This window comes from Marmota flaviventris, chromosome 13 (assembly GCF_047511675.1).
Source record: "Marmota flaviventris isolate mMarFla1 chromosome 13, mMarFla1.hap1, whole genome shotgun sequence".
Taxonomy (NCBI): domain Eukaryota; kingdom Metazoa; phylum Chordata; class Mammalia; order Rodentia; family Sciuridae; genus Marmota; species Marmota flaviventris.
Genome location: NC_092510.1, coordinates 82,852,154 through 82,877,961, shown reverse-complemented (window position 1 = coordinate 82,877,961; position 25,808 = coordinate 82,852,154). Strand labels below are relative to the sequence as shown.

The following is a 25,808-nucleotide window of genomic DNA, read 5'->3' as shown; positions in this document are numbered from 1 at the left end:
TGGATATACAAAACACGAGACCTTTCTATCTGGCTCTTTGCTATTAAATGCAGGGTTTCTGTTCCCGTGACTAAAAGTCTAAGGGGTCACTCCAGGTAAACTGGGCTAACTGGGCTGCATGAAATAACCACACAAGAGACACAAATACCTTTTTCTTTGGGGTCGCTGTGACGGCTCCTCTGACCTTAAGGGTCTGCAGAAAGAGAGAGAGCGAGAGCACATGCTGACTCCTTTTATTGAGGAGAAGCTATTCAAATGAGGCAAGGGGTCAGGTTTCAGGGGGCTGAGTCTATCTTCATGATGTCCACTGTCAGCAGGTTGACTGACACCTGGGTAGGCCACACCCAAGGGCACAGTAAGAGGAGGGGACACACACAAGGCACTTCCATGGAAGATTCTATCCTAAACAGTGCAAGGGGTTATATTACAAAGGAACAGGTGAGCGTAGCTTCACCCATGGGGCTGTAGCAAGACACACCCATGCACGAGACACTGACCCTCGCACCCAAGAAGGGTGGGGAAAACTCTGCCACATTTCTGTGACTGAGCGCCTCAGCACCCAGTCAGGGAGCGTGACTCAGTCACGTGTAAGGTTGGTCTCCCACAATTAAACATACATTGGAGGGCTGGGGCTGGGGCTCAGTGGCAGAGCACTTGCCTAGCATGTATGAGGCACTGGGTTCAATCCTTAGCACCACATAAAAATAAATAAAATAAATGCATTCGGTCCATCTACAACTACAAAAAAAAAAAAAAAAACTTGTAAAAAATACTTTGGTTACTTCACAATATTTGTTAGAGAATAAAGAAAGCTCCAAATGGGAAGGAACATGTTGCAACTGAATGTTACCACTTGGGCCAAATGTCAGAGAAAGAGGGAGGCAGGTTGTCTTGTGTCCAAGAAGCTTTACCGAGGCCAAATCTTTGTCTAGCCTGCTAAGAAAGTGAGGGAGGGGTGCTGTGGTTTCTTCACTGTTCATATTTGATTTTGTACCAGGGGTTAGGGCCAAACATATATGATTTTGGACCATGGGGGCAGAGGGTTGAGTTTTTCATACTCATCAATGAGTTTATGGCACATTACTGTTACCGGTCTGCTGAATTATTTCCCTCTCTGTAATTTATGTGCATTATTAAAAAAATCACTATTCCTTAGTCTTCGCTTCTTACTATCGGCAATTATGGTGATATGTTTAATGTGTGCGTAGTTTCTTTTTTTTCTTTTTTCTTTTTTTTTTTACATGTTCTTATTTAATTTTTTTTCAGTTTCTTTTTTAGAGAGAGAGAGAGAATTTTTTTAATATTTATTTTTCAGTTCTCGGTGGACACAACATCTTTGTTTGTATGTGGTGCTGAGGATCTAACCCGGGCCGCATGCATGCCAGGTGAGCACGCTACCACTTGAGCCACATCCCCAGCCCACATGTTCTTATTTAAGGTGGGCATTCACTACAATTAACAAACCTCATTCTGTTTCTTTTCTACTGCAGAATTTGTTTTTAGGATCCATGCAAGTTATATACATCAAACCAGTGCTTCTGATTGCTGTATTGTAACCCACAGAATGCACCCACCATATTTTAACCATATACTGGGTTATGGGCTGAATTGTGTGTCCCCTCCTCCCACCACAGAAAATTGATACGTCAAAGTCCCAAACCCTAGTACCTCAAATGCAACCATATTTGAAGACAGGGTTTTAAAGAGGCAATTAAGGTTAAGTGAGCTCATATAAGTGAGTCTTAATCCATACAACTATATTTGAAATTGGACCTTCAAAAGTGTGATTAAATTAAACTGAGGTCTTTAGGTTGGACTGTAATCCAACTGTGTCCTCATTAGAAGAGAGACACCAGAGATGCACAAATACAGAGAAAAGGCCATAAGAGGACACAGAGAGAAGGTGACCATCAATAAGCCAAGGAATGAGACCTCAAGAGAAACCAAACCTACACACTGATCTTGGACTCCAGCCTCCAAAACGTGAGAAAGTAAATTTCTGTTGTTTAAGCCACCCAGTCTATGGTATTTTGTTATGGCAGCTCTATCAAACCAAAATACACTCTCGGAAACACCTAGGTTTCTTTCAACTCTTCTATTGAAAAGCTTTTGCATTCAACAAACCACTTTTACTGTGAAACTGACAAAGCTGTACAGCTAACATCTGAAAACCTCTTACTGCTATCTTACATAGAAAATGGGGAATTCTGTCTCTTGGAGCGCTAAATCTTTCATTTAGCGCCTTGTTAATTGAAATCCTGGTAAGAAGAAAAGATCAATCCTATGCTCAAAGACAGTTGATTGGTTTAGGTAATCCAGGGCATAAACTAATTTGTACTCACTGGATTGGCAAAAGGTAAAAACAACATCTCCACTCCTGATGTGAGCTTCAGTTAAAAGGAACTCTTTTATGGAATATTACCTGACAGTTATTTAAGTAATGAGCTACATCTATATATGTTTATTTAGAGAGATGTCCATGATATTAAATCAGAAAAAAAGGGGTAAAGTACCATCTTTAGAAAGATCCTAATTTTATATTATGTATAATCCATGTCAGTCATGTAATTGACTGACAAAGACTGGGTGAAGGTTTGACAGTATGTAATTGGATATGGTGTGGGTTGTCTGGGATTTGACAGTATGTAATTGGATATGGAGTGGGTTGTTCTTCACCTATGAAGAACTCAGAAGACTGTTACTGGGATCTAGATATTAACCACACTTCTGTACTAATCTAAGCACTTGATATTTGACTCATTTTATTCTTTCACAAAGACATTTAATTTTCTTTTGTATTTTGGGGGGTATTTATTTTGTTTTTTTGGTATTGGGGATTGAATCCAGGGGCACTTTACCACTGAGCAGCATCTCCAGGCCTTTTTATTATTATTATTATTTTTTATTCTGGGACACAGTCTCTCTAAGTTGGTGAAGCTGTTCTGGAACTTGTGATCTTCCTACCTCAGTCTCTTAACACCCACCTCCTTTATCGCTTAGGGATCTAATCCAGGGCCTCATGCATGTTAGGTAAGCCCCCTACCAATGAGTTACACCCCCCAGCTATAAGGTATGTAATTTTCAAAGTTACTCTGGGGGTAAGCACTATTCCCCACCTCCTTCAACCCCCGCCATCTTGCAGATGGGTGCTCAAAGCTGCACCACTAGTAAGTAGCTAGCTCAGGCTTCCAAGAAGAGCACTCTTAAGATCAGCGACTTGACTCTGCCCAACCGCTGCCTTAGACCGCCTCTCTTCGCAGAGGCAGGGAAAGGCCAAGTCAAATGCTTACAGTTGCAGGAGTGTGATGGGTGTGTACAGGGGGCGCTTCAAAGGCAGAGAAGCTCACTTCTCTCTGGAAGGGTCTGGGAAGGATACACAGAAGAGGTAACCCTTTTCTTGAAAGCTGAGTAGGTGTTCACCAGGCACTTGGCGTCTCTCTCACCGGCATCTTTTCGCGGGAGCAACAGGCTCCAGTGGGGCTGCTACTATTGGAAGCCAAAAAGCGCGCGCGCGCGCGCGCACACACACACACACACACACACACACACGCACATTCCTCAGTTCCAGAGTTCCCTCCAGTGATTCTCTGGCGGTCAGAGGTCTCAGGCTTCCAGAAATAGCTCCTCCCCGGAGAAGCCCCACCTTCCTTGCTACCGCCTTAAACTCAGCTCTCCGCTGCGCCTTCTCTTCCCCAGCAAGTGGAGTCTGCGAGATCTTGTGAGTAGACATCCCACATTCTCTTTTCTCTCACTTCTCCCTCTCCTCCTCCAGGTCCTCCAATCCCTCTTTTTCCCTGCAGAAACGCGCCTGTTGAGGAGGGTTTGCGCTTACCCTTTCCACTCCAGGTGCTGAAGGGGAAACAGGGGAGCCGGAGGTCCCAATGCTTCAGGTCCAGGCAGGTTCTTGGGGTGTTCGGGACGGGTGCTGGAGGAAGGGGCAAAATCTGGCTGTATTTCCTTTATGCCCCAGCCGTGTACGAACTGGAAAGGGGCCGCCAAGAAACTTGCTGGACTGCGAACCCGGGGAAGGAGTGAACAGGACGCAGCAGGATCGTAGCCTGCGGCGAGGTGTCTGCGCCGCAAGCGGCGCACCGCACCAGGCCCCTTTCCTCCAAGGGCGCTGGCTTCTGCGGCCAGGCTCTTTCAGGGGGCGCTTTCGAGGCTTGTGGCGAGTTCAGAATCACCAGCAATTGCCCTTTTGTAAAGAAAGGCAAGAAACTGGAATTAAAAATAAACAAACAAAAAAAACGGGAGACTCAGAAGGATTGAGAAAGTTGATTACCAGAGTCTGGGAGTGGCTTGGGGCGGGAATGAGTTATTAGTGAAAGGTCACGAAGGGCCAGATAGGAGAGTAAGTTCTGAGGTCTGCTGCACGAAAGGGTGACTGTAGTCAGAATAATGTATATTTCGAGGGCTGGGGCTCAGCGGTAGTGCACTTGCCTGACATGTGAGGCTGGATTCGATTCTCAGCATCACATATAAATAAAGGTCTATCAAAACTAAAAAAAAAAAAAAAAAAAAGAAATAGTGTATAATTCGAAATCACTAAGTAAATTTTAAATGTTTCACCATAAAAATGTTAGGTAAATAAGGTGATGGATATGTTTGTTAATAACTTGATCCAATTACTCTACATTGTATTACACATATCAAAACACAGCAACCCAGGTTTCAGAACACAAAAAAAATCACGCTGTACCCCATCAATGTATAAAATTATTAGTTGACAAATAATATTATTTTGTTCAAAAAGACGGAAGAGCTGGGCTTGGACTGGACGGCCCTCAGCGTTCTCTCTGTAAAGCAGACGTGTCCCCTCCAGGCTACAGTGCCCCCATTCCCGGGTCCTGGCCAGGAAACAGAGTAAGATCACCAATCCTGCAGGCTTGTCTAGTTGTCACTGGTGGGGAAGGCGTGGTTCCCACGTGATGCAGCCCAGTTCGGTGCCCAAAGTCCTGACTCCAGAGCTCAGAGCAGGATTAATCATCTCTTGTTTTGGGGTGGAGGCAAGTTTAAACTCAAATCCTGATTTCCCCATTGGAACCAAAACTAAAGAACATTCGCTCCTGAAAATGGGGCGTAGCATCGGCGCCACCCAGTGGCATGCAGGCGTCCCTGGGACTGCCTTGAGATAATGGCACTGTCCACCTGAAAGAAGTGAATGAATTTGGTTTTGTGTTTTGATTCTTTTTCTGAGGATTTAATTCATGGAAGGTAAGAAACTGGAAGTATTTTCACGCCGAGCAGATGGTCACTGTCCTGGAGAAATTCAGCCTAGTGATGCCTGGGAAAACTTTCCACTTCAGTTTATATTTTTCCTTTCTTTGAAGGTTTCTTTAAGTATCTGTACATTGGCAATGATAACAATGCCTATCTTATAGGGAAGTTCTGGGGATAAAATGATATCATGTATGCAAAGTGCTTAGCACAGCACCAGAAGCAGTAAGTACTAAATAAAAGTGGCTGACGTTACCTGATAATATGAGAAGTAGTATGTGTAGCTGTGCTATCTGGCCTCAGTGCAGTGTGACTAGAGAACTGTAAGAATCCAGTCACTTCAAGGAAGCCGACCATATGTTTACTTTGTTCTAGGAGCTTCAGGATGGTTCTTGCTAAGAGGTGGACCCTGAAGAAGCACTTCAGTGGCAGCCCTACTAATAGTGACTTTGAGTTGAAGACTGCTGAACTCCCACCCTTAAAAAATGGAGGTAAGTCAGACTCCTAAGATCTCAAAATTGTATAGGTTAGCCTTTGCTGCATAACAAACTACCTTAAACCTTGGGGACTTGAAGTAACAATTATTGATTAATTCACAATTCTGAGGGTTAGCAGTTTGGGTTGAGTTAAGGTGAGTGATTCTGTTGGCCTCTCACTCACATGTTTGATGGTTAGCAGGTTTTCTGCTGGGGTGCAGGCCTCATGTCTCCTCTATGAGGCCTTTCTAGTAGGCTAGACTGTTATCTGTCTCAGTGGTCCCCTGGAATTAGAGCAGCTGGAGTTGACAAATTCCAACATGCAGTTGCTTTTCAAGCCTCTGCTTTTATCGTGGTTTCTATTAACCCATTGGTCAAAGCAAATTAGATAGCCAAGACCATATTCAAGGGGAAATACAGTTCTTTTCATTTTTATGTTTTTATTTAGTGCTGGAGATCAAACCCAGGGCATTACACAAGTACTCTACCACTAAGCTACATTCTCAGTCCCTGGAAATAGATTTCCTGATGGGAGGAGTGGCCAGAAGGCCCGCACAAAAGAGTAGGAGGTATTTGTAGCCATTTTGCAGTCTGCCACACTGACCTTTCAGGGTCTTACATAACCTCTATGTCATATTGGAGGATCCTCTGCTTTTTTTGATCATTGAAACTCATTCTTGGGTTCATTGCTCTTCCTGGCTCTGACAGGACCATGAGGAAAATGTCCTCTGTGTCCTGGTGAGCCTGATGATGACAGAGCATGGATTAAGAATATGACTCTAAGGGGCGTTTATGAGTGGGTAAATTTTTGAGAAAAGAGGATGCAGTCAAGTAGCATGACAAAGTTATTTATCCCAGTTAAGTCGTGATAGTCGGGACTCAGATGCAGAATTCCAGAAAATATGTGAATGAGGGTCATTTCAGCAAAATACACATTCTTTCATGATAATTAGGACAGATAATGAAATCCTATGTGAGCATGATCAAACCCAGGGCATTACACAAGTACTCTCCCCTACATTCTCAGTCCCTGGAAATAGATTTCCTGATGGGACTGAGTGGTTACAGATGGGACCCTGGGCAAATTACTTAACTTCAAATAAAATGGAAACAATAGTTGAGAATATCAAGTGAAATAATCCATGTAAAGCAAGAAGACAGTGCTGATAAATAACCACATCGTCACCATCACCATCATCATCATCTAGGCTGGGCCAAACATGAGAGCCCTTCTTGTCTCTTCTATAGAAAGCACAGATGAAGGGCTGGGGTGTAGATCAGTGGTAGAGTACTTGCCTAGCATGTAGAAAGCTCAGAATCTGATCTCCAGCCCGGGGGAGGGGGTGGGGAACCGACCCTGAAGCAAAAAGATTATCTGCATTTATTTAGAATGCCAAAAATGGCACAGGCACCAAGCCTTGCGTTTCTAACTGCCTGTGGAATACTTATATTTTGTAGAGGTCCTGCTTGAAGCCTTGTTCCTCTCCGTGGATCCTTACATGAGGTATTATCTTCCTCCTCAAAATTCTTATGCTGTGTGATGGACCCTATTCTGAATTACTGCAATGCACCTTTTAAAATGCTCAAAGGAGATGCATATTTTTAATTTGATTCAAAACACTGTCATTTCTGCGTTTCTCCCAGTATTGTATCAATGATGGATTCACAGATGCTCTTCTGAGAAGCGTAATGAGAGATTAACATGGTTGCTTTCTTTTACAACCATATTCTCTCTGCTCTGCACAATTTGCCTTTTATTGTTCACCAGAATTGCTTCTGGGGTGGTGGGAAATGAAAAGAAAAAGAAGCTAAGCCCCAATTCACCCATTTCATTTGTGGTAAATAATTTGGACAGAAGTTGCTGAGACTAAAGCCGGATATTCTTGCCTTCCATTGACTTGTGTTCTTTTAATTTAGGTTATCTGTAATTGACTTAAATTTATATACTAGTAAATAACTCGGGATTGGGGGAATAAAAAGCCTTCCAGGCAACAAATGCCTCAGTAATTTTTGCCAAAGTAAGTAATATATTCATCCTTCTTTTAAATATTTTTTTCATGCTGAGCATGGTGGTGCACACCTATAATCCCAGAAACTCAGGAGACTGAGGCAGGAGAATCACAAATTTGAGACCAGCCTCAGCAACTTAGTGAGGCTTCAGCAACTTAGTGAAACCCTATCTCAACATAAAAAATGAAAAGGGTGGGGGATGTAGCTCAGTGGTGAAGCACTCCTGGGTTCAATCTCCAGTACCAAAAAGATAAATAAATAAATAAATTCAGAGTTATAAAGAATTTTACAGATTCAAATCTGAAGTGTAAAATGCAGTGTTTTTTTTGTTTTGTTTTTTTTTTAGTTGTCAATGGATTTTTAACTTTGTTTATTTATATTTGGTGCTAAGGATCGAACCCAGGGCCTCACACATGTTAGGCAAGTGCTCTATCATTGAGCCACAACCCCAGCCCCTAAAATTCAGTTTAAAAATGTTAACTAGCATCCTTTTTTTTGTTTGGCTAGTATTTTAGGTATATTTTTAAAGTTATTGATAGGAACTCACCTCCAATTCAACACGGTGGTAAGATTCTCCTGTCCAGTCATAGGACTGCCAGAGTGCATCTTAGGGGTCACAGAACAGAACTGCCCCTAACCATTTCACCTGATTGTGCCACCCTTGTGTATCTGGGTTTTATTTCTGTACATACTTCCCCAATGGTTTGTTCATTTCGCTTGAAATTCAAGACGGTTTTCCCCACATGCTCTTAAAACTAAGAATGGAATTTTATTTTTTTCAGAATAGCATCCAGAAAATTGAAGGAAGGTGATATAATGATGGGGGAGCAAGTGGCCAGGTAATTATTTTCATTTGTCCCAGTGCTTGGGAAATACACTTCTTCCTGACCTCTTGCTGGGTCCTGTCTCTGTTCATTGCTCCTACTTGAGCCTGTATAGTTCACTCACTTTTTGATTTGAAAAGCCCCTTGGGAGATTCTGTCCACTTCCTGACTAACCAAGAGGGAGGGAAGATGTGAAATTGTCAATCTTGCCTCACTCTGCCATCCTTACTTTTAATTACTTTCTTAAACAAATGTATTCATCCAATTCATGATTATTGTAAAAACTCAAATAAACCAAAAATTTAATCTTGAAACTGAACTGTAAAGTCAGTTGTTGTTAATGGATTGTTATTTCAAAAATTGTTTAGTGCACATAGTTTTATATAGTTTTAAGTGGGAATATATGCCATTCAACAAATTGCTTTTTTTCTCATTTACTATGTCATAGATATCTTTTGTTGACAGTATATAAATATATAATCTACCTTTATTAAAAGTTGCAAATTATTCCATTATACTCTGACATTTAACAAATCTGCTACTGATACAACTGTTTTTTTTTTCTACTACAAATAATTCTTCAGGGAGCATGTATGTATCTGTGTATTCTTTGTCCACTTGGAGAAGAAGGCTTTGCATTAAATTCTCAGTAGTATAAATTCTAGCTCAAAGGAGATGAATATTTTTAATTTGAAAAGGTCACGACAATTTGCCCTTCAAAAAGATAGTATGGGCCAGGCATGGTGACGCAGGCCTGTAATCCCAGGGGCTCAGGAGGCTGAGACAGGAGGATCACCAGTTTAAAGTCAGCCTCAGTAACTCAATGAGGCCCTAAGCAACTCAATGAGACCCTGTCTCTAAATAAAATACAAAAAGGGCTGGAGATGTGGCTCCGTGGCCGAGTGCTCCTGGGTTCAATCCCTGGTAATCACCCACCTCCCCCCACCAAAAAAAAAAAAAAAATAGTATGAGCCTGGATATGATCTTTCACACTTGTAATCCCAGCTTCTGAGGTTGCTGAGGCAGGAAGATTGCGAAACTAAGGCCAATTTAGGCAATTTAGGGAGACCCTATTTCAAAATACAATACAAAGGGCTGGGGATGTAGATCAGTGGAAGAAGTGTTATCTAGCATACACAAGGTTCTGGGTTCAATCCCAGTACTGGGTTGGGGAGGGTTGAGTATACACTCCCACCACCCAGTAGTTTTAAAGAACCTCTTTCCTTACACGTATGCCCATCCTTTTTTTTTTTTTTAAGGAAATTCTTTCAGTATTTTTTTTTTTTTTTGCAGTTGTAGATGAACAGCATGCTTTTATTTTGTTTGTTTTTATGTGATGCTAAGGATTGAACCCAGTGCTACGCACATGCTATGCAAGTGTTCTGCCACTGAGCTACAATCCCAGTCCACACATATGCCCATTCTTTTCCATCTTGGTTTTGTTGTGTTGTGCTTTGGGGCTGATGTGCTGCACTGGGAATTGAACCCAGGACCTTGTGCATGCTAGGCAAGCACTCCACCATTGAGATTTACCCCCAGCCCTTTCCATTGGTGTTGGCAATCTGAGATGAATTTGTTGATACTTCATGTTTAGTTTGTATTCCTTTCATTACTAGTGATGTTGACCTTCATTTTGTAAGTTAATTATCAGTTTTCTTCTCTGAATTATTTGTGTCTTTTGCTGTTTTCCTTTAGGACTCTTCCTCTGTTTTATTGATTTGCAATTCTTTTTGTATGTCAAAGGCATTAGTGTTGCAAATATTTGGGTCTCTTTATCTTTCTACAGTATCCAATCATAATTTAAAAATTTTAAATATTTGCAATTATGGCCTTTTGATTGCATCTTATGCTTAGAAAACTTTTTCACCTCTGAAAGGGTTAAAATATTCATTCATGTTTTCTTCTATATTTTTAGTTTAATTTTACACTCAAATTTGCTAGTCATTTACTTTTTATGTTGGCATAAGGAGTGAGGTGTTTGTGTCTTCATGACTAGTGGATTGGCATAATCTATTTGTTCAAATCTTATTTGGATTTTTATTGATATTTCAATGACCTTGTAGATTGATTTAGAAGAAACTGATATTTTTGTAGTCTTTCTCTCCAAGTACAGGGTGTGCTTTTCCATTTATCCATTTTGTCTTATATTCCATTACCAGGGTTCTTCCCACAGATTGTTTTGGGGAGTCTTGGGGGTAGGTACCAGGGATTGAACCCAGAGATACGTCACCACTGAGCCACATCCCCCTGCCCTTTTATTTTATTTTATTTCTGAAAAAGGTCTCACTAAGTTGCTTAGGGCCTCATTAAGTTGCTGAGGATGACCTCAAACTTACAATCCTCCTGGGATTACAGGCGCATGGCACTGCACCTGGCTTCCCATAGGTTTTATACATTTCTTGCTAATAATCAAAGAATGAACATGTATTGTGTTTACTGAATTGGCAGAGACCTTTAAAATCATAATACTCAGTAATGGAGATGATGTGATGATACTTTCACTCATTGGGTAATATCCATTAATGGATGATGATACATTATCAGTCCAGAAGTTGGCACAACCTTCTAGAAAGAAAACTGTCAATAGGCATCAAGAGTTACAAATGTTTTCATACTCTTTGACCTTGTAATTTTACTTGTAGAAATGTTGTCTAAGGAAAAAGTAAATTCATATTTATCAGTATTAATTAAAATGTAATTTACATTAGGAAGGATACTGGGAATAAACTAATGAATAATTAAATTCATTATAATTTTTTTGGGGGGGGGATTAAACCCAAAAGTACTTTACCACTGAGCTACACCCTTATCCCTTTTTATTTTGAGACAGAGTCTCCCTAAGTTGCTGAGGTTGACCTATAACTTGCAATCCTCCTTAGCTTCCCAAGTCATGGGATTACAGGCATACACCACTGTGCCTGCTGCTTGTTATAGGTTTTTAAGGATTCTTAATGACATGGAGAAAAGCAAAAATTACATAGACCAATATAGTGTTGATAGTTAAATTTGGTTACAAACGTTACTTCATACGAGCACAGTGACACACACGTGTTGTAATCTCAGCAACTCGGGAGGCTGAAGCAGGAGGATTGCAAGTCTAAGGCCAGCCTTAGAAATTTAGAGAGGCCCTAAGCAATTAGTAGGGCCCTGTCTCAAGAGATAAAAATGGCTGGGGATATAGCACAGTAGTAAAGAACAAAAGCAAAAACAAAGCCTTGGTTCAATCCCTGGTACCAAAAAAAAATTTACTTCAGTTGTGTAAATATGTATAATATACATCTTAAAGGATATCACTAACATTTCCATAAAATACACAAAGATATTAGCAATTACCTTTGTGTTTGTGGATTATAACTGATATTTTTATCTTACCTGTTTTACATTTTCTAGAACAAAATGTGTTATATAATCTTATGATCTGGGGGAAGATAGTAAAGAATAGTGAGAGTGCGGAAAAAAATAAAAGAACTGAGACGGAAATGGGGCAGCTCAGAGAGGGAGTCAGGAATAGCTAGGAGCAGTCAGTGTCCTGCAAACCCATGGGAAGCGTTCATGGTGAGCTTCAGTGTTGAATGGAGTACAAAGACAAAATGGGGTAGTGATTAAAGGATGGCCACTGGATTGGAATCGGGAGGTTGTTGAGACCTTCATGGAACAGTGGTGGCGGAAGGCAGGTTATTAAGAAAATGGGAAGTGAGGAGGATCAGCTTCAAAAGCAAATAGAAGGAGGAAGGTGGGAAGATGAGAAGGAGCTTAAGAGGTGGCAGAATGAGCCTGCGCACATGCTGAAGCAAAGGCGGTGGAGGGGGAGGTGTTGGTGATTCAGGAAAAAGGAAGGCAAAAGGTAGAGGCGAAGCCCTGAAGAGAAGAGGCTGCTGTCCAGGCCACCTGGAGCCAAGGAAGGAGGCTTCTTGCTTAAAAAGGAGAGAAGTAGGTGAGGCGAGGATGGACTTCTCTTTGAGGGACCCCGTGCGATGATGACTAGGGGTAACTGGAGAGGTGACAGGATGCCACTCATGGAGGTCAGCCTCAGGCCCATTCCTGAACACTAACAACACTAACGTCCCCTACAAAAGGGAAGAGGTGTCACATGTCTTGATGTGCTTTACCTTTCAGAGTTGTGGAAAGTAAAAACTCAGCATTCCCCAAAGGAACTGTTGTACTGGCTTATTTGGGCTGGACAACGCACTCCATCTCTGATGGGAAAAGACTGGAAAAGCTGCCTACGGACTGGCCAGATTCACTACCACTGTCTTTGGCTCTGGGGACAGTAGGTATGCCAGGGTGAGTTTCATGAGTATATTTCATTTGTTTGAATGCCTGACCCTTGGTTTTTCCAAATTGGTTGGTCCAGAACTTGGTCCACAAGAACAGACATGAAGCATTATAGGCCTAGAATCAAAAAAGTTGAACTCAGAGCAGAGAGGAGAATGGTGATTAGCAGGAGCTGAGGGCTAGGGAACTGGGGAAACGCTTGTCAAAAGATATAAAATTTCAGTTAGACAGGAATTTCAAGAGATGTACAACATGGTGCCTATAGTTAACAATATATTGTATACCTGAAAATTGCTAAGAAGGTAGATTTAAAATAGTCTTACTGTGCGAAGTAATGTATATTAATTAGCTTGATTGAGCCATTCATATATACATATTTTTTTCAAAACAACCCATTGTACATTATATATATATATATATATATATATATATATATATATATATACACCATTTTCACTCGTCAAGTACAAATTAATAAATAAAGGGAAGGAAAAGGTGGTCTAGAATTAGCCTTGATGCTGAAGAAAGGAGACAGGAATCAGATCCCAGGTATAGAGGAAGCACCATAAGAAGTGACATGGCACACGATCCCCACCAGCGGCCGGCACAAGGGAGACACAAAGGAACCAGCTGCTCCCGGCCCTGGGAGGCTCTTGGCATCAGCCGCTCATCTCTGCCTTTCCTTCAGAGTTTGTAAAGGGAGAGGGATTTCAGCCAGCGTGGTCTTTCTGTACTGGCTCTGCTTCCTCCTCACCTCTCTCTCTATACATCTGTTTCCTGGGGTAGAAGAGGATCTGAAGTTTACTTAGTTGAGATGAATCACAGTATTGTTCAGTGACTCCGCCTGGAAGAGGTTTAAAATATGCTGATGGCCATATCTCTCAGGAAGACTCCTGGGTCTACACTTCAGTTCCCAGCTGAACTTTGAAACCTCGCATTTCCTTTTATGCCAAGGCCATTGTTGCCTTTAGTGTTCCCAAAACTTTGCCAACCTGAAATTCATTTCTTTCCTTTCTCTAAGTGGTGTGATCTTTTCTTTTTTTCCTCCCTTCTCCACTCCTTGTTCCCTTATTTGAAGAGCATCTAAAGAATGAAATAGAAATATAGACCCCTAAATGGTCAGTCTGTTATAAAAACAACTTCCATAACCCCAAGTTCATATTCCAGTCAGAATTTGAACTCGGAGTCAGCAATGCCAAAAGACATTGTGAAATCAGAGGCGGCTCAATGCCTTCTCACATTCAATTAGTGGACATTAACCAGAATTAGAGTGCATCCTGGTTTTTTCTGCCTGCCCTTCCTTCACTCTCCGCTGGTGACAGCTCTTCCTCCTACCTTGTCATCTCACCCATCCTTCTCTCTGTGCTCTGAGTCAGGTGGAGGAGAGCAGAGGTGAAGGTAGACCTGAGGGAACTTGGGAGCAAGTCTCCCATGACTCAGCCGGGAAGAAAGTTAGTTGTAAGCTATTAGGAGATCTTGACTCCCAAAAGAGAATCGGTGTGTATTTCTTAATCATCTCTTCCAAGCCTCTAAGGAATGCACTTTTACTCCCATCAATCAACTTTATGCCAGTGGTTCTCAATGATTGAGGGGAGAAGTTACATCATGCCTGTTTCTAAGCATTCTCTAGCAACATACCACCTATTTGTTGAGACTACTCACCATGGTGGATCACTCCAATGAGATAGGTCAATTTTTAGGAATGCTTGGACCATTGCTAAAAATTATAAATGATGTTAAATTTTGGAATCAGTGTATTTCAACTGTCCACACACTCCAGATTTAATATCCCCCCAAAAAACTATTGTGTCATTCCCTTCCATTTAGTTGAAAGACCTCATGTGTTTTGCTCTCTAGATTGTTGTTGTCCAGTCTTAGCCATAGCGTACCTTGATTTTCTCCCTAGGATTTCTTTACAGCTGCCTATTCCATCTTATCTCCATTTGTTAGTCCACTTTCTATCACTATAACAAAATGCCTAAGATAACTAACTTATAAAGAGAAAAGGTTGATTTTTGCTCATGATTTTAGAGGTCCCAGTCCATGATAGATTGGCCAGTTGCTTTTGGGCGTGTGGGGAGACAGCACATAAGGGCAGGAGTGCAAGGTAGAACAAAACCATTCACCTGTTGGCCAGTTAATCAGAGACAGAAAGAGGAAGAGACCAGCATTCCACTGGCCCCTTCAAAGCATATCCCCAATGACCTAAAGACCTCTCCCAAGGCCCCACCTCCTAAAGCCTCTGCCACATCTTAACAGTGCTTGCCAACTGGGGAATAAGCCTAAAACATGGGCCTTTGAGGAACATTTAAGATACAAACTGTGATTTATTCTCCAAGCCACTGTTTCTATGAAGTCCTCCTTAGTCCAAAGTTCACCTTTGACCTCCCCGAGAATTTCTTTTTTTGTTGATGTTTCCATCTTATCTCCATTTCATTTTTAAAAGAAAGTAGTTTGGAAAAGGCCTTGTATATCTTAGGTCAATATACAGACTGACCGGAAATCCCAAGGAGGTAGCTTCAGGGAGGACAGATGCTGGGGGCCATGAGTTCATTAGTTGATTTCATCATTAGGTGAACATCCTAGATTATATTTACACAAACTAAAATAGCTACAATGTTGCCGTAGTCCGGCTGGGTTAAATAACCGAGAGGTGACAAGCAACTTGAAGGTTGAATTGGGAACTACTTTATTGCGAGTGAACTCAGCAGGAACTGAGAACTCAAAGTAGCGGGCACCCAAGGTAGCAGGAGCCGCTTCTCTGCCGGACTGCAGAGGTACATATACCCAACTAATTACACACAGCTTAACTTAATTGACATCATCTAGACACAGCAGTCAGTCATTAAGGAATCCTCATCATCTTAATGGCTCATTGGCGTTGGCTTAGAAACCACTCCTCCTAGCATACTGCCAGGCGCCATCTTAACTTGGTTGTGGCCCTCATCACAAGGTCATATAATTTTACGGACCACTACTGAATACGCAGTCTGTCCTTGACCAAAACATCATTATACAACTCATGACTGTATTTGAATCCTCAGAAAAAGATATTACCTGTGTCTGTCACTGCCTTCCCCTTAGGGCCTAACTGTCATGGGCCCCAAATAGAAACAGAGGCTGAATAAAACAATGTCATGCTCACATGCAGGTTCTGTTTTACACAGAAATCACTTTAGATGAATTTGTCTGAAATTTTGCAGGTCCCTTAACCGTCACTATAATACATATCGATCTTTGGCACAGAAATACATCTTAAAAATTTAGCTGTGACTGAACTTCATTTCTTTCTCAGGCCCTTATTTGGGCCGGTTTAGTAAAAGAAAACTTTCGGTGAGTTCTTGCTGGCAGAATGGGGACAACGTCTCCATCTTAATCGGTGTCGGTCTTATGCTGTTCCCTCTCAATGTCTTCCATTCCACCCCCTTCCAAGTTTCAAGCCACTGGGGTGTGGTAGTGTCTTCACCCAGTCCCCACCGTGACTGTCTACACTGCATCTCTGTAGGCCCAGGGTTCTTTCTTGGCAAGCTAACCTCACATACCACTTCAGGGCACATGGGGGAAATTCAGAAGTTCTTCTATACCTCTCTGGAGTTATCAGAAACTCAGGATGCTGTCTCTGAGCCTCTCATGCCTATCACAGCATAGCATCCACCCTGCAGCCAAGGCACTGTTAACACTGAGGCTTGCTCTGTGAAGCTCACCATCTCCCTAGGACTTACATGGAGATAAGGCATGAGTTCTCCATTCTTGGAGCCCCAAAATTTAAGTCTTTCTTCATCCCTGAGATTTGACCTGAACATGGATGTGATGAAGCCCCATCCCAGCCAATTCTCTATTCCCTTCCTATTTCAAATCATCTGAATTCTTCTCTAGAAGAAGGTGGACCAATCGTCATTTCCTGTATTTCTTACTTTGACTGGACCCCATGGCACGGGGCTGCTAAGAAGTCCTTCAAGGTTTATATAAAAGAGGAACAAATCTACTCACATATCCTGTTTTCTTTCTTTAGCCTAACTGCCTACTTTGGCCTGCTTGACATCTGTGGTGTGAAAGGTGGAGAAACAGTGATGGTTAATGCAGCGGCAGGAGCAGTGGGCTCTGTTGTGGGGCAGATAGCTAAGCTCAAGGTAAGTGTCTTCCTCCAGCAACATTTAGTCAAAACCCGCAGAGCACATTGGGAATGCAATGTGAACACAGAGATCTTCCCTAGCCTTGAGGAGTTTACAATCAAGTCAGTGGATCTTGCTTGGAAGTTAGAGATTGGGAAGTAGGGGAGAAGAGGAAAACATGTAGCAAAGATAAACTGAATGATATTTGATAACATTCAGGTATAAGTCAGGAGTGGCCTCCAGTTTGAGTGGGATTTTGTAAGCACTAATTATTTTTTTTACAAGACATTCTTTTGCCACAACTTAACCTCCTTTATTCATTACTGCATTGTGCAATAGAGGAGCTTGAAGCCAGACATGGTAGAGCACACCTATAATCCCAGAAACTCAGGAGGCTAAAAAGGAGGAGTTCAAAGCCAGCCTCAGGAAAAGCAAGGCATTAAGCAACTCAGTAAGACTCTATCTCTAAGTAAAATACAAAATAGGGCTGGGGATGTGGCTCAGTGGTCAAGTGCCCCTGAGTTCAATCCCCAGTACCCAAAAAAAGTAAAAAAAAGAGGAGCTTGAGATCAGCCCAAACAAGAATCATTGCCCTCATGTGGCTCCATTACAAACTGTTGCACCAGCAAGAAATGGGCAGTGAGCACAGAGCAGTGGGGCTCTGTCCTGGGAACTAACTCCTGGAAGGCATTCAGGGCACAGAAATGTTGCCTCTTATTTGGGCAGGTCTCTGCTCAAGGGATCCAATCTGATGGTGTGTGTACAGGGCAATAGGCAGATTGGACCTGGTCAGGATTTGTTACCACACATTAAAATATTCCAAACTGATCTAGTTTAGTTAATCTAGCTTTGCCAAAGGCTGGGATTTAGGACTCGGGACCTAGTTCCTAGGGGATGAGGTGAATGGAATGCTGATGAGTTCAGGGCTACACCCAACAGCCAAGGATGAGGGCTGGTCTCCAGTACTGATGGGGGTTTGGAATACAAATATAAGGCTGCCTTAGAGGTATTTAATTTATTTATTTAAATAAGTAAGTAATTAAATAGGAATAGAGGTTGAATTTTATGAATGCCATTTCAGCATTTATCCCATTCATTTTGCAGTCACTGAGTTTTGTTTATTTTCTAACATGCAACCATTCTAGCATTTACAGTATAAGTTTTATTTAATATGGTATGTTATAGATTTACACTTTTGGAGTTGACTTGATAACTTTTTGGTTTTGGTGCTGCGGGTTGAACCTAGGGCCTTTTGCATGCTAAGCACATGCTGTACCACTGAGCTACACCCCAGCTCTGATTCAATAATATTTTATTTTAAAGAGAATTTTCACATCTGTATTTACAGGTGAGTTTAAAGTTTTGTTGTTCCCCACTCCCACCCCAAACTGAAGAATGTCTCGCCAGACTTGGTTTATGTTGGACTTACAAAATAAATAAGGAGTATTTCCAATACTTCAAATTTCAAGTGTTTTATTAAAAATACAAGGAATTTTTATTCCAGAAGTTTGATAGGATTTGTGTTTAACCTTATGCATTTATATTCAACTCTTCTGTTCATTTTATGTAATTTTATCTTTTTACCCCATCTAAAAGTCTCAGTGTATTAACAGGTAAATTTAAGCCACTCATACAAATTGTCAAAACTGGAATGTTGAGCTGGAGATATAGCTCAATGATAGAGTGCTTGCCTAACATGCATGAGGTACAAAACTAAATAAATAAATAAATAAATGAAAAGGATTGGGGATATAACTCAGTGGTAGAGTAACCCTGAGCTCAATTCCCAGTACCAATGAAAAAAAAAATCTGTTTTATTTAAATTCTGCTAGTGTCTATATGCATATTTTCTATACAAAAAGCAAACCTATATGTCTGTGAACTTCTAATGTAGTATATTGTACTCCCTTATTCTACTCCCGTATTCTACATTTTGTTTTCAACAGTCTAATTTTATTTACAAAATTTTTTTGGTGGGGGGGTGTGGAACCAGGAATTGAATCCAGGGAAGCTTGACCACTGAGCCACATCCCCAGCCCTTTTTTTTTTTTTTTTAATGTTTTATTTAGAGACAGGGTCTCACTGAGTTGCTTAAAGCCTCACCAATTTTCTGAGACTAGCTTTGAAGTCACATCCTCATGCTTTAGCCTCCCAAGCCCTTGGGATTACAGGTGTATACCATCACACCCAGCAACAATCTAATTTAAAAATTCCATATTATTAGGGCTGGGGTTGTGTCTCAACGGTAGAGCACTCGCCTCACATGTGTGAGACCCAGGATCGATCCTCAGCACCACATAAAAATAAGTAAACAAAATAAAGATATTGTGCCCTCTATAACTAATATATATATTATATATATAACAATAATTCAGTTTAAAAAAATTCCATATTATTAAAATGTGTTAGTTATGACATCTAAAAATGCCTTCTAATTTTGCTTGGATTAGATCCCAAAGAAATGACCCCTTTACCTCATAGCTCTCATTCTGAGAGTGCTTTCTGGAATGCTCTCCAGTTCGTCTATGATGAAGCAGCATCTAGCCCAGTACTTTGGACCAAATCAAAGACTAAGGGGGCTCTACCTAGAGAGCTGCCCATCATATGAGCCAGAGTTGAAGGTGCACCAAGAAATAACTTACACATCATTTCAAGGAAAGAGAAACCTCAAAATGGAGAACCCAGGAAGTCAAATGAATAGGTTATTAAAGAAGCAGGTTGAAAGCCCAGCAGCCCAGATACACTCATACCAGCCTCTGCAGGGCTCAGGCGCACAGTGGGCCGGATCCACCCCTTTCCCAGCGGGGCAGACACTCACCAGAGCCTAGCCTCTTGTGCAGGGTTGCCTCCTCTGACCAGCAGACTACCATGGGAGGTAACAACAGTGGCCTAGATCTACCCACTCCAACTTATGCAGGTCCCAGATCCAGGATGCAGTAGTATCTATTGAGGGACACCAGCAGGGTCTGGAAGCCCAACATCAAGGTGAGATACAGACAATCTGTACGTGTACTACAAGAATATAGGGAAGAAACTCTCAGATCCACACTGCAAGAAAGGAAGACACATAATATGAAAAAACAAGGGAGGAAAATGCCCCAAACAAACCAGAACTCTATAGTAACAGAACCCATGGACAACAAAATTGATGAAATTTTGGAGAAGTTCAGAAGGTTCATAATTAAAATGATCTGTGAATTAAAGAATGACCTAAATGAGCAAATACAAGCTCCAACAATGAGATAAGAGAGCAAATACAGGTAGCAAAAAATTTGCTGATATGATATGATTCTATACTTGGAAGACCCTAAAAGTTCCACCAGAAAACTTCTAGAACTAGTAAATGAATTCAGCAATGTAGCAGGATATAAAATCAACACCCATAAATCAAAGGCATTTCTGTATATCAGTGACAAATCCTCAGAAAAGGAAATGAGGAAAACTACCCCATTCTCAATAGCCTCAAAAACAAACAAACAAAAAACTTGGGAATCAACTTAATGAAAGAGGTGAAAGATCTATATAATGAAAATTACAGAACCCTAAAGAAAGAAATCAAAGAAGACCTTAGAAGATGAAAAGATCTACCTTGTTCTTGGATAGGCAGAATTAATATTATCAAAATGACCATACTTCCAAAAGCACTATTCAGATTTAATGCAATTCCAATCAAAATTCCAATGACATTCCTCCTAGAAAAAGAAAAAGCAATCATAAAATTCATCTGGAAAAATAAGAGACCCAGATAGCTAAAGCAATCCTTGGCAGGAAGAATGAAGCAGGTGGCATCACTATACCAGACCTTAAATGATACTACAGAGCAATAGTAACAAAAACAGCATGGTATTGGCATCAATACAGACCAGTAGACCAATAGTACAGAATAGACTAACTCACAAAACTACAATTATCTTATAATTAGACAAAGGTGCCAAGAACATGCATTGGAGAAAAGACAGCCTCTTCAACAAATGGTGCTGGGAAAACTGGAAATCCATATGTAACAATATGAAATTAAACCCCTATCTCTCACCATGCACAAAACTCAACTCAAAATGGATCAAAGACTTATGAATACATCCAGAGACCCTGTGTATAATGGAAGAAAAAGTAGGCCCAAATTTCCATCATGTGGGATTAGGCCCCAACTTCCTTAATAAGACTCCTGTGGCACAAGAATTAAAATCAAGAATCAATAAATGGGATGGACTCAAACTAAAAAATTTCTTCTCAGCAAAAGAAACAATCTGTGAGGTGAATAGAGAGCCTACATCTTGGGAGCAAATTTTTACCCCCCACACATCAGATAGAGCACTAATCTCTAGGGTATATAAAGAACTCAAAAAACTAAACACCAAAAAAACAAGTAACCCAATCAATAAATGGGCCAAGGACATGAACAGACACTTCTCAGAAGATGATGTACAATCAATCAACAAACACATTAAAAAATGTTCATCATCACAATCAATTAGAGAAATGCAAATCAAAACCACTCTTAAGATTTCATCTCACTCCAGTCAGAATGGCAGCTATTATGCATACAAACAACAAAAATTGTTGGTGAGGATGTGGGGAAAAGGCACACTCCTACATTGCTGGTGGGACTGCAAATTGGTGCAGCCAATATGGAAAGCAGTATGGAGATTTCTTAGAAAATTGGGAATGGAACCACCATTTGACTCAGCTATCCCTCTCCTAGGACTATACCCAAAGGACTTAAAAACAGCATACTACAGGGACATAGCCACATCAATGTTTTTAGTAGCACAATTCACAATAGCTAAATTGTGGAACCAACCTAGATGCCCTTCAGTAGATGAATGGATAAAACAAATGTGGCATAAACACACACACACACACACACACACACACACACGAATATTACTCAGCAACAAAAGAGAATAAAATCATGGCATTTGCAGGTTAGAGAAGATAATGCTAAGTGGAGTTAGCCAATCCCAAAAATCAAATGCCAAATGTTTTCTTTGATATAAGGAAGCTGATTCATAGTGGGATAGGGAGGAGGAGCATAGAAGGAATACACCAACTCTAGATAGGGTAAAGGGGTGGGACCGAAAGGGAGGGGGCGTGGGGTAATTAATGATGGTTGAATGTGATGATCATTATTATCCAAAGTACATATATGAGGATACGAATTGGTGTGAATATACTATGTATACAACCAGAGATATGAAAAATTGAGCTCTATATGTGTAATAAGAGTTGTAATGCATTCTGCTGTTATATATAAATTTTAAAAAATTTAAGAAAAAAAGAAGCAGTTTGAAACAAACTTCAAACCAAGTAAACAGAAGGCAAGCTGAAGTGGGGTTGTGGGCTCGTTCCAGTTTCACTCATGAGGTCTGTTGTTCCATCATGGTATTCCTCATGTAGGAGGTGTGTTCTTGGGGAACTTGACCATGCTAGACCAGGAACATGGAGTTGGTCCATGCTTCTGGCTCATGAATGGCTCTTATTTTTTCTCTCTCCATTTAGGGCTGCAAAGTTGTTGGAGCAGCAGGGTCTGATGAAAAGATTGCCTATCTTAAAAAGATTGGATTTGATGTTGCCTTTAACTACAAGACAGTAGAGTCTTTGGAAGAAACTTTGAAAAAAGCATCTCCTGATGGTTATGATTGCTATTTTGATAATGTAAGTGTAAACTGATTTAATATTTAATTTATTAATAAGGCTTTATATAAAGGAATATACTAGTTTCTATATAGACTGTATGAAGAAAGTACCTGTGCCTCTTTTAAAAATAGCTTTATTGAGATATAATTCAATAATTCAAATATAATTCATTCATTTAAAATATAAAATTCTAGGCTTGGCATGTTGCTCAGTGGTGGAGCACTTGCCCAGCATATGTGAGGTCCCCCGTTCAAGCCCCACCACTACAAACACACAAAAATTATAGAATTCAGACATTTTTAATACAGTCACAAAATACAACCGTCATTACAGTTTTAGATAAGAAACACTCACCAGCTGTCACCCCTTTGTTTCCCCTTAGACAGTGATCTTTTGGGACTGGCTTCTTTCACTTAGCAAAATATTTTCAAGTTTCATTTATATTGTAGCATTTATTAATAACTCTTTCCTTTTATGGCTGAATAATATTTCACTATATGGATCTACCACATTCATCAATCAATACACGTATGATTTGTTTATAGTTTTTGGCTAACATGTATGAGATTGCTGTGAACATTCATGGACATGTTTTAGTGTGAACCTGTTTTCATTTCTCTGGGGTATTCACCTATGAGTAGAACTGCTAGGTCACATGCTAGCTTCATGATGAACATTTTGAGAGACTGCCAGACTATTTCACAAAGTGGCTACACTATCTTCCATTTCCCCACCAGCAATCTGTGAGAGCTACATTTTCTCCATACCTTTACCAAAACTGGTCATGGTCCATTATCTTATTATAACCATCTGTGTTTGAAGTGATATTTCATTGTGTTCCGATTTACATTTCCTCTATGGCTAATGATATTGAAGATCTTTTCCTCTACATTTGTGTATCTTCTTTGGAGAAATGTGTGTTCAAATACTTTGCCTGTCCAATCAGTGGATTATTTCAAGGGTTATAGGAGTTCTTTATGTATCTGGTTATAAATCTCTTATCAGATTCAGCTGATCACAGGAACATCAAACCATTGCTCTTAGAAGAAATACGTACCTATATGTACATTTCTCACATAAATTAAATTAAATTTCTCACATAAGTTAAATTTTAAAGCTTCTGTTTTCTTTTTTTAAAAATGTCTTAGTTGTTGATGGACCTTTATTTTATTCATTTATTTATATGTGGTGCTGAAATCAAACCTAGTGTCTCACACATGCTAGGCAAGTGCTCTACCACTGAACCACAACCCCAGCCCCAGCTTCTATTTTCTTTACAAAAGAGAAAAAGAGGTTCAGAAGTGTTAAGTAACTTGCCTTGGCTGCTGCACCTATTATTCCCAAAGTTGGCATTCATACCCTACCCAGCTCCCCCCGAGAGCTTCTTGAACTACACTGCTGTGCCCCCTTCCTTGAATCTCTATGCAAGAGTTGAACCTTCTACCAGGGACATCTGTGTCTTTTTCCCTGCTCTGTGCATGACTGCAAATGACCAGGGAAAGCTCTGAGTTTTGATTTTGAAAGTTACAAATTTTAGGACATTGTGCACTTCATAAATATGGAGTCCACTAATAATGAGGATCAACTGCATGTAGTTTGCAAATATTTTTCCCCATTCTGTGAGTTATCTTCATGGTCTAGATAGTATCCTTTAAAGCACAAAAGTTTGACATCTTGATGAAGTCTAATTTAAAATTTTTGTTATTGTTGTTGTTTGAGCTTTTGGTGTCATGTCTAAGAAGGTTTTGCCTTACTTGGGGTCATCAAGATTTATTCCTGTGTTTTCTTCTATGAATCCCATAGTTTGAGTTCTTACATTCAGGTCGGTATTTTAAGTTAGTTTGTGCATGGTATAAGAAAGAGGTTCAATTTCATTCCTTTCCTAAAGAAGGGGAAAAAAAAGGATTCTTTTGACCTCCACTGAATTGTTTTGGCATTTGTATAGGAAATCAATTCATCATAAATGTAGGGTTTATTTTTGGTACTTCCAATTCAGTCCCACTGATCTTTATTTCTATTTTTCAAACCATCTTGATTAATTTAGCTTTGCAGTAAGTTTTGAAATCAGAAAGTGTCAATCTTCAATTTTGTTCTTCTTATGTCTTTTGAGTATTTTTCCATACTTTTAGATTGTAGAGCAATAAGACTATTGGACTGGTGAGGGAATCCCAATATTTAATACATTAAAATTCATTTTATTATAAGGTATATTTCTAGAGTCAAATAGAAATGTCCATTTCTAATGTCTTTTTCAATTGCAATTTTCTTCACTGTTGTGATAATTTAATGCACTTTGTTTCTGCTAAAACAATATGAAATAGCAATTGTGACTTAATGATTTCTCCTAATTCTAATGCTTAGATGATTTAAGGTGTGCTTTGTTTCTCCTATCTGTTTAGGTAGGTGGAGAGTTTTCAAACGTTGTCATACCCCAGATGAAGACTTTTGGAAGAATTGCCATCTGTGGGGCCATCTCCACATACAACCGGACTGGTCTGCCTCCCCCAGGTAATGAGTTCATGCGGTGATCACAGGCTAGGAAGCTTGGGGAGGCTTCATAGATATGGGAAGGTCATCAAAATGTGAGAATGACTTCCTGATATTATTGATGAAATTTAAGAACATAGCATTTATTAAAATAAAATATATGATTTCATATATTTTCTGCTAAATCAGCTTAGATTTACTTATTTATTTTGTAGCACTTGAAACCAAGGACACTTTACCAGTGAGATACACCCCAGCCCCTTTATTTCTCCCTCAGCTTGTTTTTTATTTTTTATTTTGAGACAGGGTCTTGCTAAGTTCCCACAGCTGGCCTCAGACTTTAAATCCTCCTACCTCGGCCTTCTAAGCAGCTGATTTTACAGGTGTGCACCACCACACCTGACTTATATTAGATTTCAATATGAAAAATTAACAGGGGGGGGAGGAGGGGGGAGGGGGGAGGGGGTTGAGGTTGTGGCTCAGCGGTAGAACACTAGCCTCGCACGTTCGAGTGCCTGGGTTCGATCCTCAGCACCACATAAAAATAACTAAATAAAAATAAAGGTATTGTGTCCAACTACAACTAAAAAATAAATATTTTTTAAAAAAGAAAGAAAGAAAAATAACAGGATCCAAGAGCACAGAAGAAACACTTATAACAAGTTCTAGTTTTTTACCTATCACTTTCTGCCGATTTGTAAAAAGACAGCCATGATTTGACTTAGAACACTTTGGCTCCCCGTGGTATTAGATGACTAGGTGGTGGAGGT

At 40.3% G+C, this 25,808-nt stretch overlaps 1 protein-coding gene across 1 annotated transcript in view; it reads left to right on the top strand.

The window, feature by feature from the left end:
• Positions 1 to 3,614: 3,614 nt before the first annotated feature.
• Positions 3,615 to 25,808, top strand: part of Ptgr1 (prostaglandin reductase 1) — a 28,393-nt gene continuing 6,199 nt past the window's right edge. Inside the window, exons 1-8 of the mRNA XM_027943005.2 lie at positions 3,615 to 3,718; positions 5,593 to 5,708; positions 7,152 to 7,197; positions 8,486 to 8,542; positions 12,644 to 12,811; positions 16,815 to 16,932; positions 22,414 to 22,569; positions 24,951 to 25,059. Coding sequence (XP_027798806.2) covers positions 5,603 to 5,708; positions 7,152 to 7,197; positions 8,486 to 8,542; positions 12,644 to 12,811; positions 16,815 to 16,932; positions 22,414 to 22,569; positions 24,951 to 25,059 — 760 coding nt within the window. The 5' untranslated portion in view covers positions 3,615 to 3,718; positions 5,593 to 5,602. The remainder of the gene's footprint in view (positions 3,719 to 5,592; positions 5,709 to 7,151; positions 7,198 to 8,485; positions 8,543 to 12,643; positions 12,812 to 16,814; positions 16,933 to 22,413; positions 22,570 to 24,950; positions 25,060 to 25,808) is intronic.